This window comes from Natator depressus, chromosome 12 (genome assembly GCF_965152275.1).
Source record: "Natator depressus isolate rNatDep1 chromosome 12, rNatDep2.hap1, whole genome shotgun sequence".
Taxonomy (NCBI): Eukaryota; Metazoa; Chordata; order Testudines; family Cheloniidae; genus Natator; species Natator depressus.
The window spans coordinates 2,014,080-2,034,568 of record NC_134245.1 but is presented as its reverse complement, the minus strand read 5'-3'; the positions used below and the strand labels follow the sequence as shown (position 1 = coordinate 2,034,568).

The window sequence follows — 20,489 nt, the reverse complement described above, 5'->3', positions numbered from 1 at the left end:
CACACCTTGAACTCCAGTTACAGAGCCAGAAGAGTACCCAGAAGTCACCTACTACAGGACAGGCCCAACAAAGAAAATAACAGAACGCCACTAGCCATCACCTTCAGCCCCCAACTAAAACCTCTCCAGCGCATCATAAAGGATCTACAACCTATCCTGAAGGACGACCCATCACTCTCACAGATCATGGGAGACAGGCCAGTCCTTGCTTACAGGTGGCTGTGTTGGTGAGTATCTGAGTGTTTGTTTGTTTGTTGTGAGTATCTGAGTGTTTGTTTGTTTGTTGTGAGTATCTGAGTGTTTGTTTGTATCTGAGTGTTTGTTGTGAGGACAGTTTGACCATGTGCTTGATTGGTTGTTTGAAAAGGGTGGGAACTGGGAGTGCTTTGTTCCAGGTGAGCCTTAAGTGGGCCTGACTGTATAAAAAGCCAGTCAGCTGCGAACCAGCTGAGCAGCTAACAGAAGGAGTTTGCCTGGGAGTTCGCCTGGGAAGAGCCCACTGCGGCTTACATCTTGCCGGATTCTCTGAGTAATTCTCTGTAGCTCACGAAAGCTTATGCTCAAATAAATTGGTTAGTCTCTAAGGTGCCACAAGTACTCCTTTTCTTTTTGAGTAATTACTACAACTCCTGAGGAAGCTCATAGAAAGAAGGTAATATGGATGGGGGGTGTTCAGCTGTTGTGACCTGCACTGGATGTGCCATGTGTGTCTTTCTTCCACAGGACAGAAGCGACTTTGTCTGTACAAAGTACAAGCTGGTCTCCATATTGGAAGAGAAGGTTCAAGGTCTGGAGCAACAGGTATCGACCCTGCATAAGAGAAACTGAAGATTTCCTGAACAGAAGTCAGGATATGCTTCTACGGGCACAAGGTTCTGAAGATTCAGAGCAGGCTGCACATCGGGGACAGGAGGATGGTGAAGAAATTTGGCATCATGTGACCTCCAGAAGGAAAAAGGGGAACGTCCATGTACCAGCAACACAGATACAGGTAAGTAACCGTTCTCATGTTCTCTCCACAGGTACTAATGCGGAGAGTAGACCCGATGATACATCTGAGGGAAGGGAGCAGAAGGAGACACCGCTGACTGGAAGGCATGAGATGCACTGTCCTAGGGTTGGGGGTTCCACGACCACCGCTCCCAAGAGAAGGAGGTGGGTGGTGGTGGTCGGGGACTCTCTCTTCAGGGGAACTGAGTCATCTATCTGCCGCCCTGACCGGGAAAACCGAGAAGTCTGCTGCTTGCCAGGAGCTAAGATTTGCGATGTGACAGAGAGACTGCCGAGACTCATCAAGCCCTCGGATCGCTACCCCTTCCTGCTTCTCCACGTGGGCACCAATGATACTGCCAAGAATGACCTTGAGCGGATCACTGCGGACTACGTGGCTCTGGGAAGAAGGATAAAGGAGTTTGAGGCGCAAGTGGTCTTCTCGTCCATCCTCCCCGTGGAAGGAAAAGGCCTGGGTAGAGACCGTCAAATCGTGGAAGTCAACGAATGGCTACGCAGGTGGTGTCGGAGAGAAGACTTTGGATTCTTTGACCATGGGATGGTGTTCCAAGGAGGAGGAGTGCTAGGCAGAGACGGGCTCCACCTAACGAAGAGAGGGAAGAGCATCTTCGCAAGCAGGCTGGCTAACCTAGTGAGGAGGGCTTTAAACTAAGTTCACCGGGGGAAGGAGACCAAAGCCATGAGGTAAGTGGGGAAGTGGGATACCGGGAGGAATCACGAGCAGGAGCGCGTGAGAGGGGAGGGCTCCTGCCTCATATTGCGAAAGAAGGGCGATCAGCGAGTTACCTCAAGTGCCTGTACACAAATGCATGAAGCCTGGGAAACAAGCAGGGAGAACTGGAGGTCCTGGTGATGTCAAGGAATTATGATGTGATTGGAATAACAGAGACTTGGTGGGATAACTCACATGACTGGAGTACTGTCATGGATGGATATAAGCTGTTCAGGAAGGACAGGTAGGGCAGAAAAGGTGGGGGAGTTGCATTGTATCTAAGAGAGCAGTATGACTGCTCAGAGCTCAAGTATGAAACTGCAGAAAAACCTGAGAGTCTCGGGATTAAGTTTAGAAGTGTGAGCAACAAGGGTGATGTCGTGGTGGGAGTCTACTATAGACCTCGGACCAGGGGGATGAGGTGGACGAGGCTTTCTTCCGGCAACTCGCAGAAGTTACTAGATCGCACGCCCTGGTTCTCATGAGAGACTTCAATCACCCTGATATCTGCTGGGAGAGCAATACAGCGGTGCACAGACAATCCAGGATGTTTTTGGAAAGTGTAGGGGACAATTTCATGGTGCAAGTGCTGGAGGAACCAACTAGGGGCAGAGCTCTTCTTGACCTGCTGCTCACAAACTGGGAAGAATTAGTAGGGGAAGCAAAAGTGGATGGGAACCTGGGAGGCAGCGACCATGAGATGGTCGAGTTCAGGATCCTGACACAAGGAAGAAAGAAAAGCAGCAGAATACGGACCCTGGACTTCAGAAAAGCAGACTTTGACTCTCTCAGGGAACTGATGGGCAAGATCCCCTGGGAGAATAACATGAGGGGGAAAGGAGTCCAGGAGAGCCGGCTGTATTTTAAAGAATCCTTATTGAGGTTACAGGGACAAACCATCCCGATGCGTCGAAAGAACAGTAAATATGGCAGGCGACCAGTTTGGCTTAACAGTGAAATCCTTGCTGATCTTAAATACAAAAAAGAAGCTTACAAGAAGTGGAAGATTGGACAAATGACCAGGGATGAGTATAAAAATATTGCTCGGGCATGCAGGGGTGAAATCAGGAAGGCCAAATCACACCTGGAGTTGCAGCTAGAAAGAGATGTTAAGAGTGACAAGAAGGGTTTCTTCAGATATATTAGCAACAAGAAGAAAGTCAAGGAAAGTGTGGGCCCCTTACTGAATGAGGGAGGCAACCTAGTGACAGAGGATGTGGAAAAAGCTAATGTACTCAATGCTTTTTTTGCCTCTGTCTTCATGAACAAGGTCAGCTCCCAGACTGCTGCACTGGGCAGCACAGCATGGGGAGGAGGTGACCAGCCCTCTGTGGAGAAAGAAGTGATTCGGGACTATTTAGAAAAGCTGGACGTGCACAAGTCCATGGGGCCGGATGCGTTGCATCCGAGAGTGCTAAAGGAGTTGGCGGATGTGATTGAAGAGCCATTGGCCATTATCTTTGAAAACTCATGGCGATCAGGGGAAGTCCCGGATGACTGGAAAAAGGCTAATGTAGGGCCCATCTTTAAAAAAAGGGAAGAAGGAAGATCCTGGGAACTACAGGCCAGTCAGCCTCACCTCAGTCCCTGGAAAAATCATGGAGCAGGTCCTCAAGGAATCAATTCTGAAGCACTTAGAGGAAAGTGATCAGGAACAGTCAGCATGGATTCACCAAGGGCAAGTCATGTCTGACTAATCTAACTGCCTTCTGTGATGAGATAACTGGCTCTGTGGATGAAGGGAAAGCAGTGGATGTGTTGTTCCTTGACTTTAGCAAAGCTTTTGACACTGTCTCCCACAGTATTCTTGTCAGCAAGTTAAAGAAGTATGGGCTGGATGAATGCACTATAAGGTGGATAGAAAGTTGGCTAGATTGTCGGGCTCAATGGGTAGTGATCAATGGCTCCATGTCTAGTTGGCAGCCAGTATCAAGTGGAGTGCCCCAAGGGTCGGTCCTGGTGCCGGTTTTGTTCAATATCTTCGTAAACGACCTGGAGGATGGTGTGGATTGCACCCTCAGCAAGTTTGCAGATGACACTAAACTGGGAGGAGTGGTAGATACGCTGGAGGGTAGGGATAGGATACAGAAGGACCTAGACAAATTGGAGGATTGGGCCAAAAGAAATCTGATGAGGTTCAACAAGGACAAGTGCAGAGTCCTGCACTTAGGACAGAAGAATCCCATGCACCGCTACAGACTTGGGATCGAGTGGCTAAGCAGCAGTTCTGCAGAAAAGGACCTAGGGATTACAGTGGACGAGAAGCTGGATATGAGTCAAGAGTGTGCCCTTGTTGCCAAGAAGGCCAATGGCATTTTGGGATGTATAAGTAGGGGCATTGCCAGCAGATCGAGGGACGTGATCGTTCCCCTCTATTCGACACTGGGGAGGCCTCATCTGGAGTACTGTGTCCAGTTTTGGGCCCCACACTACAAGAAGGATGTAGAAAAATTGGAAAGAGTCCAGCGGAGGGCAACAAAAATGATTAAGGGACTGGAACACATGAGTTATGAGGAGAGGCTGAGGGAACTGGGGATGTTTAGTCTGTGGAAGAGAAGAATGATGGGGGGGATTTGATAGCTGCTTTCAACTACCTGAAAGGGGGTTCCAAAGAGGATGGCTCTAGACTGTTCTCAGTGGTAGCAGATGACAGAACAAGGAGTAATGGTCTCAAGTTGCAGTGGGGGACATTTAGGTTGGATATTAGGAAAAACTTTTTCACTGGGAGGGTGGTGAAACACTGGAATGCGTTACCTAGGGAGGTGGTGGAATCTCCTTCCCTAGAAGTTTTTAAGGTCAGGCTTGACAAAGCCCTGGCTGGGATGATTTAATTGGGGATCGGTCCTGCTTTGAGCAGGGGGTTGGACTAGATGACCTCCTATGGTCCCTTCCAACCCTGATATTCTATGATTCTATGAAACAGACAGCCCTCCAACCTGAAGCAAATACTCACCAGCAACCACACAACACAACCAGTAACCCAGGAACCTATCCTTGCAACAAAGCCTGTTGCCAACTGTGTCCACATATCTGTTCAGGGGACATCATCATAGGGCCTAATCACATCAGCCACACTATTAGAGGCTCGTTCACCTGCACATCTACCGATGTGGTATATGCCATCATGTGCTCGCAATGCCCCTCTGCCATGTACATTGGTCAAACTGGACAGTCTCTACGTAAAAGAATAAATGGACACAAATCAGATGTCAAGAATTATAACGTTCAAAAACCAGTTGGAGAACACTTCAATCTCTCTGGTCACTTGATTACAGACCTAAAAGTGGCAATTCTTCAACAAAAAAACTTCAGAAACAGACTCCAACGAGAGACTGCTGAATTGGAATTAATTTGCAAACTGGATACAATTAACTTAGCCTTGAATAGAGACTGGGAGTGGATGGGTCATTACACAAAGTAAAACTATTTCCCCATGTTTATTCCCTCCCCCCCCCCCCCCCCCACTGTTCCTCAGACGTTCTTGTCAACTGCCCAAAATGGCCCACCTTGATTATCACTATAAAAGGTTTTTTCCCCCCCAGCTCTCCTGCTGGTAATAGCTCACCTTACCTGATCACTCTCATTACAGTGTGTATGGTAACACCCATTGTTTCATGTTCTCTATGTATATAATCTCCCCACTGTATTTTCCGCTGCATGCATCCGATGAAGTGAGCTGTAGCTTACGAAAGCTTATGCTCAAATAAATTTGCTAGTCTCTAAGGTGCCACAAGTACTCCTTTTCTTTTTGCGAATACAGACTAACACGGCTGCTACTCTGAAACCAGTTACTGCACAGGATAAGTAAACTTTTTCTTCAAGTGATGATTCCTTTGTGTATTCCACTCGAGGTGAGTCACAAGCAATACGCACAGAGGTGGTGGGTACAAGGACCCCTACCATACGACTGATTGAAGGACACCTTTACTAAAGGAAACGTCCATTGTTGAAGTCTGCACCAGGGCATAATCTTGCAAACTTACAAGAGGGCCTCCACGTTGCTGCCCTACTTATCTAAAGATGACGGAGGTCTTTCAGGGAAGCTACAGAGGTTACCTGACCTAGCTGAGTGTATCCTAACCCCTTGCCTGGCATGAGTTTCAATCAATTCATAGCAAAGCAGAATGCAGCCCAAAATCCATTTAGAAAGTCTCTGCGAGGAGACGGCTTTTCCTCTCATTTCTCCAGTGAAGGAGACAAAAAGTTTAGGGGAATGAAATTAGGGCCAAAGTCTCCTTGCGACTGCACCCTATGGAAAACTGTGTAGGGAGAGAGTCTGCCATAAGGGCTGCCAGTTCTCCCACTCCTTGCCATGGTGATGGCAACAAGGGCAACTTGCATGGAAAAATGACTGAAGAACATGAGGCTACAGGCTCAATTGGGGATTCAGATAGGACTAAACTGAGGTCTCACGCCGGGGATGGTTTCAGCACCAGAGAAACACCTCATACTGGGACCGGATGGGCAAAGATGGTATAGTTGTACATCCAGGGGTGACAGGCACTATCATCGGGGGGAGGGATAGCTCAGTGGTTTGAGCATTGGCCTGCTAAACCCAGGGTTGTGAGTTCAATCCTTGAGGGGGCCATTTAGGGATCGGGGCAAAAATTGGGGATTGGTCCTGCTTTGAGCAGGGGGGTTGGACTAGATGACCTCCAGAGGTCCCTTCCGACCCTGATATTCTATGATCTGCCAACTGTACTAAGGAGCTTGCGATAATCCTGATATCCTCAGGGAGGGGAAACAGCCCAATAAAAGGGGGATCCGGGAACTTTCCAGGGATACCTGATGACATTGGCACCATCTGGAAAATCTCTTCCATTTTGCTGTGTAGCACTTCCTTGAGAGTCTATCTGAAGTTCCTAGCATGATTTCCGTGAGGACAACCAGCCATCCAAGTAGGGGAACAATGACTTGCCCTGACGACAGATGTGCCACCATGACCAATAATACCTTCATGAACCTCCTTGACACTCCCAAGGGGCTGAATGAGAACAGCACTTAGTACCGGTCTAGGCCAACAGTAAACCTTAAGAACCTCCTTTGTGCAGGGATGCTACACTTGGAGGGGATAGGAATTTCCCGAGGCAATACAAGCAGGTGTTACGGCTGTTGCTGACTGGGAAGGCCCAGAGACACACCACACATTTCTTAAAACCTGGGGCCCTGGGCATAGTATAAAGGGGGTGGGAGAGAACCCCAAAGTTCTTTAAAGAGCTTATCTAAAACTAACTTAGTAAAGAAAAACTATTTACAGCTAAGAAAAGGAAATGCTAGGTAACCTGCGGACATTAGAGGGGTTCTGTCTCAGAGCACAGGTGATAGAACGGAACTGAAAAGCGCCGGGGCGGGCTGCCTTATCTCCTTGGAAGGGAACACAGGAAGGTGTAGGACACAGGAACGGACCTCCGGACCTTGCTAAAAAATATCATCCAGCCTCAGGCAGATGCACATCTCAAGTGGATTACACATAGGGGCCTCACTAGGAGACAATCATCCAAGAAAAACTATTCCTACAGTAAGAGGCTATAGAGAGAAAGAATGACAGCTAATCTGAATGTGCACCGCAAAACTTTCAACACAAGGTGGGCCCAAATTTGGAAAACTCATAATCTTATAAAAACATTGTCTTCATTTGAAGACAACTGTGGCAATCACAGCTTACTTGCTTACTCTTTACAGAGAGAAAATACCCTTCTAGTAACTATGTCTCAAAGAGCCTGGCAGTTCCAATAATTCTTTTAATCTCGCTCACTAAGGCAGGCTTACCTTATGAGTTGTTACAAAGGTGGCCTGCTTGGAATGTACTCAACACGTCCTATGCAGCAAGAGGAGGTCAGTGAACGGATTAAGAATGACCTCTACATGTTGTGCTATTAGGGTTGCCAACTTCCTAATCGCACAAAACTGAATGCCCTAGCCCGCCCCTTCCCCGAGGCCCTGCCCCCTGCTCACTGCATTCCCCCTCCCTTGGTGGCTCACTCTCCCCCACCCTCACTAACATTCACTGGGCTGGGGGACAGACGGGGGTTAGGGCTCTGGGGTGGGGCTGGGGATGAGGGGTTCAGGGTGCAGGAGGGGGCTGCGGGTTGAGGCAGAGGGGTTCAGGGTGTGGGAGGTGGCTCTGGGCTGGGATGCGGGAGGAGGTGAGGACTCCGTCTGGAAGTGCAGGCTCTAGAGTGCAGGGTGGGGGGCGCTCAGGGCTGGGGCAGGGGTGCAGGCTTACCTTGGGTGGCTCCCGGTCAGTGGCACAGTGGGGTTAAGGCAGACTTCTTGCCTGTCCTGACTCTGCGCTGCACGGAAGTGGCCAGCAGGTCTGGCTCCAAGGCAGAGGTGCGGAAGGCAGTACTGCACACTGCTCTCACCCGTAGGCACTGCCCCCGCAACTCCCATTGGCCGCGGTTCCTGGCCAACGGGAGTTCGAAGCTGGTGCTTGGGCAGCACACGGAGTTCCGTGGGCGCCCCCATGTAGGAGCCGGACCTGCTGGCCGCTTCTGGGGTGCAGTGTGGAGCCATGACAGGTAGGGACTAGCCTGCCTTAGCTCCTCTGACTGGACTTTTAACGGCCCGGTCGACGGTGCTGACTGGAGCCACCAGGGTCCCTTTTCGACCGGGTGCTGTACAATTTAACTCTAAAATCTCCACGGACCCGTATATTCATCCTTTAAGACATCTAAGGACTAACTCACTCACAGTTCCCGTCTCTCCTCCTCTCCCTCCACCTTGCCAGCAGTGCCACCTCCCAGGTTTAGAGACATTCCTATTTCTCTCCAATGGCGCAAGGGCTCCTCAGCCAGCCTGTTCAAAACGACTGACCCCAATGCCTACTACTGCTGCTGTGAGATGCCCATGTCAAAGAGGCGTGAGCCGGGGAAGAAAAATGGCACAAACACAGCTCTCGCATGAAACATGTCATTCATGAGTCATTGCTTAAACTGACATGGAAACTACAAAGCAGATTTCAGCTACTATGGTTCACTCACAATTGATGGGAAACTCAAAAGGATACATTAACTTGTCTGCTTTGCACAAGTGATGATGATGATTTGTACTTCTAGAGTATATCAGTGTCAATATGCATGCCAGAGGCAAAGCTTGACTTAGAAATACTGATTGTGCAGAAGAATACAAATCTTTTGTTCTAGGCACAAGTTGCAGACAGAGAGCCTGGAACTAGCTCTGAGTAGTTAAGCTGCCTTGTCAAAAGGGTTCATTTTGTTAGAAAGGGGTGAGACTGAGTGTGAAGCTGCTGAGGAGAGCTTTCAACTGAACTAAGGGGCACAGTGGTCACATCTCCTACCTCATCAGAACAGTGCATCTGCAGCTGGGGATCTAGCCGGTAATCAAGAGCAGATTCCTGGATTATTACTCGGATCTGATCCTCGCAGTCTGGAGAAAGACGCTATCGAGAGGAGAAAGATAGCAATTAGCCAACCAAATACTGAGCTTGATTTTTGCAAGTCAGATGTCTTGGCACCTTTAATAACAGGGTTAAATGCATTTAATACGTTTATTCTATAGTGAAGGCTAAGAGGTAATGAAGGTTAAATTGTGAGTGCAAAGCACTTGGACTCTTATCCGTAGGTAGCCCAAGATTACGTACATACACACTGCACGTGAGTCTAATTTACGAGGATGGAGGGTTAATCAGAGTTGCTGCACATGTTTCTATGCGGATCATATTTACACATTGACCTTCCTCACTCACCTGGTCTGCATATTTCAACTTGAGGCAGGAGACAACCTGCCCCTCCAACTCTGCATCATCCTTAGCTGTACTCAGAATATTTTGGCAAAATTTGGGGATGTCTTGTTTGCAGGCCTTTCTGAGCACTGGATTCAGGCGGTAATCTAACCAAGAGAGGAAAGATGGAAAGGAACTGCATTAGAATTTACACACTACTGGAAAAAAAGATGTGTCAACAAGGTGACAGAGCTCCAAAGAGAATCTGTAGGAGGAATTCCTTCTGGGTGACACTGTCTTCCAGCAGTTTAAAAGAGCTAAATTGTCACTTCTTACTTTGAAGAAATTGACCACATAGTAACAAGCCTGGGGAGTAAGTGAAGCCAATAATCACATGACACTCAGTAACTAGGGTGGAGAAACTGTTCTTAGACTCTGGGTGAAGGGGAATTAAATGAAGGGAAGCTGTCTGCAGTTAAGGCTGTGCAGATCACTTCTCAGCCCAGGCAGGTAACTAGCTCCTTCCCCTGGATAAAAAAGTGAAGTGGAGGCCATGGTACCTGTGTTCTGTGTGATCTGTCGCTTGGTGATCATTTGTTTACATTTAGGGTCCATCACCTCACTGTTCTTATTCTGTTTCAGACACTGCAACATGTTCTTCGAATCTGCTTCAGAGCAAAACCTCTGCAAAGGGAAAGCCAGGTTTTATAGCATATGAAACGTCAAGCATTCACAAGGGAGACTAAATATCTGCCTGCCCAAGCCAAAGAGGGACCATGACTGACTCTCCCTCCCAATACCCACCACCAACAGCAATTCCTCTCACCCTCTGCTTTGGCAGGGGAGAGAAGGTAGGGGAACATCATTTTATGCAGCACTGTCTGAATAGCTCCTAGCAACTGAGAATCATAGAATATCAGGGTTGGAAGGGACCTCAGGAGGTCATCTAGTCCAACCCCCTGCTCAAAGCAGGACCGATCCCCGACTAAATCATCCCAGCCAGGGCTTTGTCAAGCCTGACCTTAAAAATATCTAAGAAAGGAGATTCCACCACCTCCCTAGGTAACGCATTCCAGTGCTTCACCACCCTCCTAGTGAAAAAGTTTTTCCTAATATCCAACCTAAAAAGTATGGAGACATACCTATCTCATAGAGCTAGAAGGGACCTTGAAAGGTCATCGAGTCCAGTCCCCTGCCTCCACAGCAGGACCAAGTACCGTCCCTTATTTTTGCCCCAGATCCCTAAATGGCTCCCTCAAGGATTGAACTCACAACCCTGGGTTTAGCAGGCCAATGCTCAAACTACTGAGCTATCCCTCCTCCAAGGTCCCAGGCTGCAGCTTGCTGCTCTATGTCACTACCACCAAGCAAAGCCAGATGCCCCTTTACTTCCCCATTCACAGTATTCTCATTCCACATTTTGGTGCAAAACTTCTATTATGTTTGTTTGGGTCTCATACACATCTTTTTCCTTTCTCCCTATTTGCTCCAGAAACAGGAATAAACAGAAGCTGGTGATCGTACCTACAAGTCACTGCCCTGTGCCACAGGTGTGGTGCAGGACACCAGAACACTAAGGCAGTGCTCAGTGCAACTTATGGAGCACTGGAGAGCTGCATGTAGTGCACAGTGATAATAAAATCATCCATCTAGATCAATGGATTGACAAACACTCTGCAGACTAATCACTGCTCTGCTGGATCCTGCTCTTACTGGGAGGGTCTCTAGTTCTAGGAGCTTCTGTGGTGTGGTAACCTTCCGCTAGCCTTGATTATGCTACAGATTTTTTTTAAAAGCCTGGGTCCATTACCAGCTCAACAGTCAGACATTGAGCCTCAGCCATAAATGGATCCAGGTTACTTTTTTTTTTTTTTAAACTCTCCATGTTAACTCAGTGCCCTGGGGCTCCTCCAGCTATCCAGCAAAGTGTTTATTAGTGTTTAATGTTGTCTCCTGACTACAAGGTGTCAGCATTCTGATCTTGAGGTTGGTTTAATTTTGCATGCGGCCAGAGCAGCTATATGATTTTACCTAATCTGTCACTTGATAAAAGTCTGTATTAGCAGTGAACTGAAAGAGTTACATCAATCTGTGTTCTTGACAACTTCTTGTCCTTTGACAGAAACGGATCCAGTGCAGAAGCAGGACAGATGAGATCCAAGTTCTATCAAAAACTCCAGCACATCAACCCCCCTTCTCCTCCAACACCAGCTGATACTCCAGGCAAAAGATTTGCTTGTACCCCAGCCTGGCATTTGGAGGCAGGGAGTGCATTTGAAAGAGGAGATCCCTGAAAGAACACTCATGCTGATTCAAGGTGATAAGTAAAAAAAGACCCAGTTATGTTGTGTAAAAAAAAAGCAGCACGGTCCGAAGCAGCCATTTTGGAAATAAGTCGTTGTAGAGAATGTGGAACTTGGGTTTTATTTTATTTTAAATAAAACCAACCCTTTCCCCCCCACCTTGTGTCAAGCATCAATATCTTGAGAGTTCTAGGTGAGTTAACGTTCCTTGTGGTCTCAAATCCATCCTCTCACCAGTCAGCCTGCTACTGTTACCTTGATCATTTGCTTGCAGACCCTCATGAGTGTGTAGTCTAGTTCTGGATCCATCATCTCATTCTCCTGCAGTTTAAACACTTTCTGGTGACACCGGTTGCTCAGACGCTTCTTGTTTTCCTTCAAACACTCAATAATCTGCAGCAAGACAGTGTGACAACAGTTGAGAAAGGCACACTGCTTGTAAAAATCCTCCCCTCATACTTGGTCAAGAAATACTTTTGGTGTTCCCCTGTGGGCTCATTTTCAAGTATCTGTACTTGTTAAATCCTAGGCATCAGAGGCTGGAATCCCCCCCCCACACACACACACACAAAAAAATCATTAATGTTGTACTGTAAACCAGATTGTATTCAGCTAGCCACTTGTTAGTTTTAGTCAGATGGTCATGACACCTTCCTAGTCAACTAGATTTACAAAATCCCTCACTTTGCCACGGTACAAAGGGATAAACCAACTGTCACATTGTGCTCTGATGTTAGGCAGAAAAAGCTGGACACTGAAATGCTCTAATCCTCACAAAAGTTGGAAAATACTCCAAAATGCAAGTCTAATGCTGTGTGTTAGTGAGACAAGGATGTTTTTCAAAAACAGGCTGTGTGCAGTGAAAACTGACATGTAAATAGTTAAAAGAAAAGGAGGACTTGTGGCACCTTAGAGACTAAAAAAATTTATTTGAGCATAAGCGTTCGTTAGCTACAGTTCACTTCATCAGATGCATGCAGTAGAAAATACATTGGGGAGATTTTATATACACAGAGAACATGAAACAATGGGTGTTACCATACACACTGTAACGAAGAGCGATCAGGTAAGGTGAGCTATTCCCAGCAGGAGAGCGCGGGGTGGGGTGGGGGGGGGTTGGTGTGACCTTTTGTAGTGATAATCAAGATGGGTTATTTCCAGCAGTTGACAAGAACGTGTGAGGAACAGTAGGGGGGGAAAATAAACATGGGGAAATAGTTTTACTTTGTGTAATGACACATCCACTCCCAGTCTTTATTCAAGCCTAAGTTAATGGAGTCCAGTTTGCAAATTAATTCCAATTCAGCAGTCTCTTGTTGGAGTCTGTTTTTGAAGGTTTTCTTGTTGAATTGCCACTTTTAGGTCTGTAATCGAGTGACCAGAGAGACTGAAGTGTTCTCCGACTGGTTTTTGAATATTATAATTCTCGACGTCTGATTTGTGTCCATTTATTCTTTTACGTAGAGACTGTCCAGTTTGGCCAATGTCCATGGCAGAGGGGCATTGCTGGCACGATGGCATATATCACATTGATAGATGTGCAGGTGAACGAACCTCTGATAGTGCGGGGTCGTCCTTCAGGATAGGTTGTAGATCCTTGATGATGCGTTGGCACCCTGACAGCAGGATTGTTTGGCTATGAAGACTCCCTCCTCAGGCCCTACGCTACCAGCACTCCCAGCTATCTTCGAGACACCACTGACTTCCAGAGGAAACTACAATCCATCAGTGATCTTCCTGAAAACACCATCCTAGCCACTACGGATGTGGAAGCCCTCTACACCAACATTCCACACAAAGATGGACTACAAGCCGTCAGGAACAGTATCCCCGATAATGTCACAGCAAATCTGGTGGCTGAACATTGTGACTTTGTCCTCACCCACAACTATTTCACATTTGGGGACAATGTATACCTTCAAATCAGAGGCACTGCTATGGCTATCCACATGGCCCCACAGTATGCCCACATTTTTATGGCTGACTTAGAACAACGCTTCCTCAGCTCTCGTCCCCTAACGCCCCACCTCTACTTGCGCTACATTGATGACATCATCTTCATCTGGACCCATGGAAAAGAAGCCCTTGAGGAATTCCACCATGGATTTCAACAATTTCCATCCCACCATCAACCTCAGCCTGGATCAGTCCACACAAAAGATCCACTTCCTGGATACTACAGTGCTAATAAGCAATGGTCACATAACCACCACCCTATACTGGAAACCTACTGACCACTATGCCTACCTACGTGACTCCAGCTTTCACCCAGACCACACCACTCGATCCATTGTCTACAGCCAAGCTCTACGATACAACCGCATTTGCTCCAACCCCTCAGACAGAGACAAACACCTACAAGATCTCTATGATTCTAAGATCTATGATTCTAAGATCTCTATCAAGGGTTCTTACAACTACAATACCGACCTGCTGAAGTGAAGAAACAGATTGACAGAGCCAGAAGAGTACCCAGAAGTCACCTACTACAGGACAGCCCAATAAAGAAAATAACAGAATGCCACTAGCCATCACCTTCAGCCCCCAACTAAAACCTCTCCAACGCATCATCAAGGATCTACAACCTATCCTGAAGGACGACCCATCACTCTCACAGATCGTGGGAGACAGGCCATTCCTTGCTTACAGACAGCCCCCCAACCTGAAGCAAATACTCACCAGTAACCACACAACACAACCACTAACCCAGGAACCTATCCTTGCAAAAAAGCCCGTTGCCAACTGTGTCCACATATCTATTCAGGGGACACCATCATAGGACCTAATCACATTAGCCACACTATCAGAAGCTCGTTCACCTGCACATCTACCAATGTGATATATGCCATCATGTGCCAGCAATGCCCCTCTGCCATGTACATTGGCCAAACTGGACAGTCTCTATGTAAAAGAATAAATGGACACAAATCAGATGTCAAGAATTATAACATTCAAAAACCAGTCGGAGAACACTTCAATCTTTCTGATCACTCGATTACAGACCTAAAAGTGGCAATATTACAACAAGAAAACTTCAAAAACATACTCCAATGAGAGACTGCTGAATTGGCATTAATTTGCAAACCGGACACCATTAACTTAGGCTTGAATAGAGACTGGGAGTGGATGTGTCATTACACAAAGTAAAACTATTTCCCCTTGTTTATTCCCCCCCCCCCCCATCACTGTTCCTCACATGTTCTTGTCAACTGCTGGAAATGGCCCATCTTGATTATCACTATAAAAGGGTCCCCCCCGCTGATAATAGCTCACCTTACCTGATCACTCTCGTTACAATGTGTATGGTAACACCCATTGTTTCATGTTCTCTGTGTATTGTGACAAAGTTCCTGCTCTACCTTGGTGGGTCTTGAGCCTATTGGCAGATTTGCTCGCCTTGGAGCTTCACGGCAGCCCTCAGCTTGGCCGTTTTTCTGAACCCACAGTCCAGGTCGACTCCTCCTGTGTCTGACCAGGAGTTGGGAGGATTTGGGGGGAATCTGGGTTCCAGCCCAGGGCCCTGTGCAATGCAGCTGTCTAGAGTGCCTCCTGGAACAGCTGTGCGACAGCTACAACTCCATGGGCTACTTCCCCATGGCCTCCTCCCAACACCTTCTTTATCCTCACCATAGGAACTTCCTCCTGGTGTCTGATAATGCTTGTATTCCTCAGTCCGCGTTCTCACTCTCAGCTCCTAGTGCCTCTTGCTCCCAGCTCCTCACACGCACACCACAAACTGAAGTGAGCTCCTTTTTAAAACCCAGGTGCCCTGATTAGCCTGCCTTAATTGATTCTAGCAGCTTCTTGATTGGCTGCAGGTGTTCTAATCAGCCTGTCTTAATGGTCTCCAAAAGGTTCCTGATTGTTCTGGAACCTTCCCTGTTACCTTACCCAGGGAAAAGGGACCTACTTAGCCTGGGGCTAATGTATCTGCCTTCTATTACTCTCCTATAGTCATCTGGCCCGACCCTGTCACAGTATACAACATCTTCCCACTATATTTTCCACAGTATGCATCCAATGAAGTGAGGTGTAGCTCACGAAAGCTTATGCTCAAATAACTTTGCTAGTTTTAAGGTGCCACAAGTACTCCTTTTCTTTTTGCGGATACAGACTAACATGGCTGCTACTCTGAAACCTGTAAATAGTTAAGAAGCCCATCACCTGTGCATTGCCATAGGGCACATTCGGGCAATTGTTCTTGATGTCACTCTTACAAGCTTCATACAGCTCTGGTTCAAGTCGAATATCCTCAGTCTGTAAGATAAGTAGACCCAGGAAAACAAGCAGTTAGCTAACTCAATCAGAAAGTCAATTTGTGTTTTATCCAGGAACTACAGCATATTCACAACAGCAAACAAAGGAGGCACTGGAGTATCACAAAAGAGAAGTCTTCAGTGCTTAGAAGTTAATGATCTAGTGGGTAAGAATGATCAGTGCTGAAAAAGTCACTGAGTTGTCACATGTCTAGATACTATCTTGAATGCATATCCCACTCTGGGTACTTTTCACTGGCTACCTTTCCTTGCAGGACTGACAATATCTGGCTCCCTTGTTCCACTCACAGACGCCTGTCACTTATGTATATTCACCAGCTTCATTTTCCACACTTACCTGATTGTATGTCTGAATGATCCTGGTCAGGGCAAGTGGTGAAAGCCAGTGAATAATCAGTTTTGCAAATCCATGCAGCAGATCAAGATACGGTCACATCTTACAGCTGGCTGTGGGTTTTAGGGTATGTCTACACCTGCCCACGTGACAGCACGGCCATGGCAACGCTGTGACGTGCGCAGCATAGTCACGCTTTATTGCCGGGGGAGAGCTCTCCTGGCAATAAAAAGTAACTACCCCGAACAAGGGGGGGAGTAGCTTTATTGCTTCCGGCAATAAAGCGCTGTCTATACTGGTGCTTTTCAGCGCCAAAACTTTTCTCCCTCGGGGGGGGGGGGGGGGGCGTGTTTGTTCACAGCCCTGAACGAATGAAGGTTTAGCACTGAAAGTGGCAGTGTAGACACAACCTAGGAGTGAAATTCTATTTTACACTGCTTTACTAAAGCAACTGTTTTGCATTTAAACTGAGGTCACATAGAATACTAATAATGAGTGGGGTTTCCTTTCTCCCTCTAAATGCAGGGTTCCTCTACACCAGTGAAGATTCCTCCCTTTCCCTCCACACCAGGGTCCAAGACAGCCAACATCCTTCTGATTGAAGATTAAAGGTCAGAACACTGATGGGAACACATCCTAGTGTGCTCATTAACTGAAGGTGCTGCTCAGTGATGCAAGGCATTCACTCCCCCCGACCAACAGACTGAGCGTGCTGCCTCTGAGGATGGTCAGACAGAGCTTCACCATTTACACAAAATAATGTAGGGGGAAAAATCTTGTGGCTCTATTAATGTAAATACTACCAATGCCAGAGAAGGAGGAGGTAGCCTGCTCTAGAGAGGTTTTAATCCTTGCTCAGCCACTGATTCAATGGGTGGTCTTGGACAAGTAACTTCATCTCTGTGCCTCAACTTCCTCATGTGTAAAATACAGCTCACACTTTCCTCATGGGGGCTAGAGGGAGTCAGTGGTTGTGTATTAAGAGCTAGGTTCAGGCAGCCGGCATCAGAACACTAAGTCATCACTGTGAGTCTGAAAGGCAACTGGGTTTGATGTGTTGCTTTAAAAGTTGTCCCTTTCAGCTCTCCAAGTAGAAAGTGGGTTAGCTGTATCTCATGAGCTTAATTCATTTTCCAAAGTATGCAAGAGAGGAAACTAATGTTGGAAAATAGATGCTCAAGAGCCCCATGCATACTTACCATCTCTAGCTCCTCGACGCGCAGCTGTTTGCGGCACTTCAGAGACACCCTCTGCTCCCTGGCATCCTGCAGTGTGTCATTGCGCACCGTAGTGCTTAGACAGATCACCACATCCACCCTGCAGAAAAGGAAACGGGTCCCTATTTATACACATGCCAACTCATTTCTTGGCCTTGTACACCAGGCCAAAGGCTAGCGTTTGAACACCATGTCACCAAGAAGCAAAGTAACTTTGTAGCCTAGGACACTCAGGAATGCCATGTCAGCACACAGTGCCTGTGCATTTGATCAGAAGGCAGAACTAGCCCAGGCACGATCGGATGAGAGAGTAACTGGACTGCAGATTAAAACAGCCAGTTTGAGGATTTCTAATCCCGAATCCAGACTCAGCAGCTTGGTTCTGTACAGGACACTATAAATGCAAGCACAGGGGGACTTGTGTAAAATCCCACTGAAAGCCTGGGACTTGTGCTTCAATCATGTAGCTGCTTTTGAAAAACCCACTCTCAATGTCACGGGTATGGTTCTCAAAGTAAGCATATGCGTGCTAGAGGAAGAGTGACTACGCCAGCTACAATACGTCGCATAAGGCAAGAGTAAGCTTGAGCTTGTGTTCCAATTCACATTTTTATCATCAATTGTTCGTAGATCATATTAGACCATTAAAACTTTTCTCTTCTGAAGAGAACAAGCCTGCTGGAAATTTGTGGAGCTTCTCCCTTCGTCAGCTAATCAACAGAGTCTCCTACCTCTCAGGAGTAGCATAAGACAATGGAAGTGCTTTAAAAGTCTGGGGTGTCTGCCTAGTCTTAAGGCCATTGAACAGAACAGCAAGATTAGAAATTTGCAACTAAGGCGGAAGTAGTATTTTCCTAAAGAGGAAGCTCCTCCATCGTAAACGTTCGCCGCATGCAGTCGAGCAAAGCGGAACCGGAACAGCGATTTTCACTGGGACAGGCTAACACTTCTGGCAACAGAGGCAAAGGAATGTTGTTAGAGGACTTCATTATGTGTTTCTAGTCACTCAGCTGCTACGTACTTTTTTTTGATGTTGGGGCAAAGTTTCAGCACATCCTCCTTGCAAGCCATTTTAAATTTGTATGAGAACCTGAAATCCTTCATTTGAACCTAAGAAAACAAGAAGCAGACAATAAAAGGAGTATATCAAAATAAGTTGAGACACTAGGCTTGCTTAAAACAGCATATTCCATACCACCTGAATTGCCACGCTCTATTAAGACAGGGTCAATACATTGTGTACCTGATGCAATTCCACTGACCAGAAGCATGGGCCCCCTCTGGCCAATTTCTCCTCTTTACCCTTACCCCCACACCTCAAACAACGTGAACCACAATCTCAAGGCATCCTTACTACAGAAGGAGTCTCAAGGAGTGACAGGTTTGGAAGAGCACCTCATAATTCGCCTAACAAAATCTGCGGCAGCCTCAAGCTTTCCTGGGGCAGCTGCCCCTGCTGACTATTCATCACTAAGGCTAAGGTTTTGTCAGGGATATTTTTAGTAAAAGTCATGGCTAGGTCATGGGCAAAAAAGAAAAATTCACGAAAGTCACAGACAGGTCACAGCTTCCATGAATTTTTCTTTTACTAAAAATATTCCTGATAAAATGGGGATCAGTGGGTCCCCACACCGCCTGAAGCAGAGCAACTGCACGGAGGCTGCGGGGTACCCCTGCTGCCCACAGTTCCAGGGGCCTGCCGTGGCCAGGAGCAATAAGGGGTCCCCGCCCCCTCCAGGCCCCGATAGGCAGCGCGGGAGCCTGAAGCTCCCAACCACCGCAGGCTGAAGTCACAGAGGTTGCTGGAAGTCACAGATTCCGTGACTACATTGTAGCCTTACTCATCACCAGCGACATACTGATCATGATCCATAAACATCAGAATTGCACTGATGGAGGGTTAAGAAGGTGGCAAGGAAACTGGAGAGCTGACTTTTAACCACCACGAATGCCCAAGAGGTATCAGGGACCCAAGTATTCCACGATTGCAGAATTCACCCAGAATTTAGCTCCAGTATCTCAACTTTCATTGTTTAAAAGGTAAGTTTCTAGCCCTGACAGTTGGGAAGGTCACCTCCAACATGTACGAAGTGCAAGCCACTGCAAAGAGCCTGAAACAACAGCTCAGAGGTGTGAGCTGCCCTAGTTCTCTCACCTGGGGCACCCCATGGACTCTGGATACCACAGAATTATTTTTGCTACAGACAGAGAACTGTAGCCAGGGAGCCAGATGTGCAAATTGGGCAGCTAGGCTGCTGAGAGAACAGAATCATAAAATATCAAGGTTGGAAGGGACCTCAGGAGGTCATCTAGTCCAACCCCTGCTCAAAGCAGGACCAATCCCCAATTTTCGCCCCAGATCCCAAATGGCCCCCTCAAGGATTGAACTCTCAACTCTGGGTTTAGCAGGCCAATGCTCAAACCACTGAGCTATCCCTCCCCCACATAGAATCTCAGGGTTGGAAGGGACCTCAGGAGGTCCCTCATCTAGTCCAACCCCCTGCTCAAAGCAGGACCAATCCCCCAATTTATTTTTTTTTAAATGCAGAGTAGCACCCAAAGCCTAGGGAGCTGAAAAGAATCACCATAGAAGCTGACTACAAGCTCCCCACTTCCCTGCCATGCACAGAGCAGGACAAAGACATTCTCAATCGGGCTGCTCAAACAACATTGTAACTGCTGAAGCCCACGGAGCTGAACCGTCTGGAGAACAGAGTGAAAAAATCCATCAAATAATCACTGCTGAAAGTAATCATTGCTGAATTATCAATCCGTGTTTTCAACCAAGAGCCACAGTTGTGTGGGGATAGGTGTGGGAGGGATGGGAATGCTGGGTATTTCATAGAGACACAATGAATTAATATTGCCATAGAATTTGTTCCTACTGTGCTACAGAATACACCGGGCCCTGCCTCAAAAGAGAGACAGGGAAGGGGAATCAGTGGAATTAG

General features: G+C 47.1%; 1 protein-coding gene across 1 annotated transcript in view; it reads right to left on the bottom strand.

Annotated features, from left to right (window-relative positions):
- The window catches only part of GLG1 (golgi glycoprotein 1), a 172,640-nt gene that overhangs the window by 13,574 nt on the left and 138,577 nt on the right, over window positions 1-20,489 (bottom strand). The window contains exons 16-22 of the mRNA XM_074968320.1: window positions 18,560-18,648; window positions 17,521-17,638; window positions 15,875-15,967; window positions 11,966-12,103; window positions 9,968-10,091; window positions 9,432-9,574; window positions 9,024-9,125 (exon numbers count right to left, since the gene is read on the bottom strand). Of these exons, the coding sequence (XP_074824421.1) occupies window positions 9,024-9,125; window positions 9,432-9,574; window positions 9,968-10,091; window positions 11,966-12,103; window positions 15,875-15,967; window positions 17,521-17,638; window positions 18,560-18,648 (807 nt within the window). The remainder of the gene's footprint in view (window positions 1-9,023; window positions 9,126-9,431; window positions 9,575-9,967; window positions 10,092-11,965; window positions 12,104-15,874; window positions 15,968-17,520; window positions 17,639-18,559; window positions 18,649-20,489) is intronic.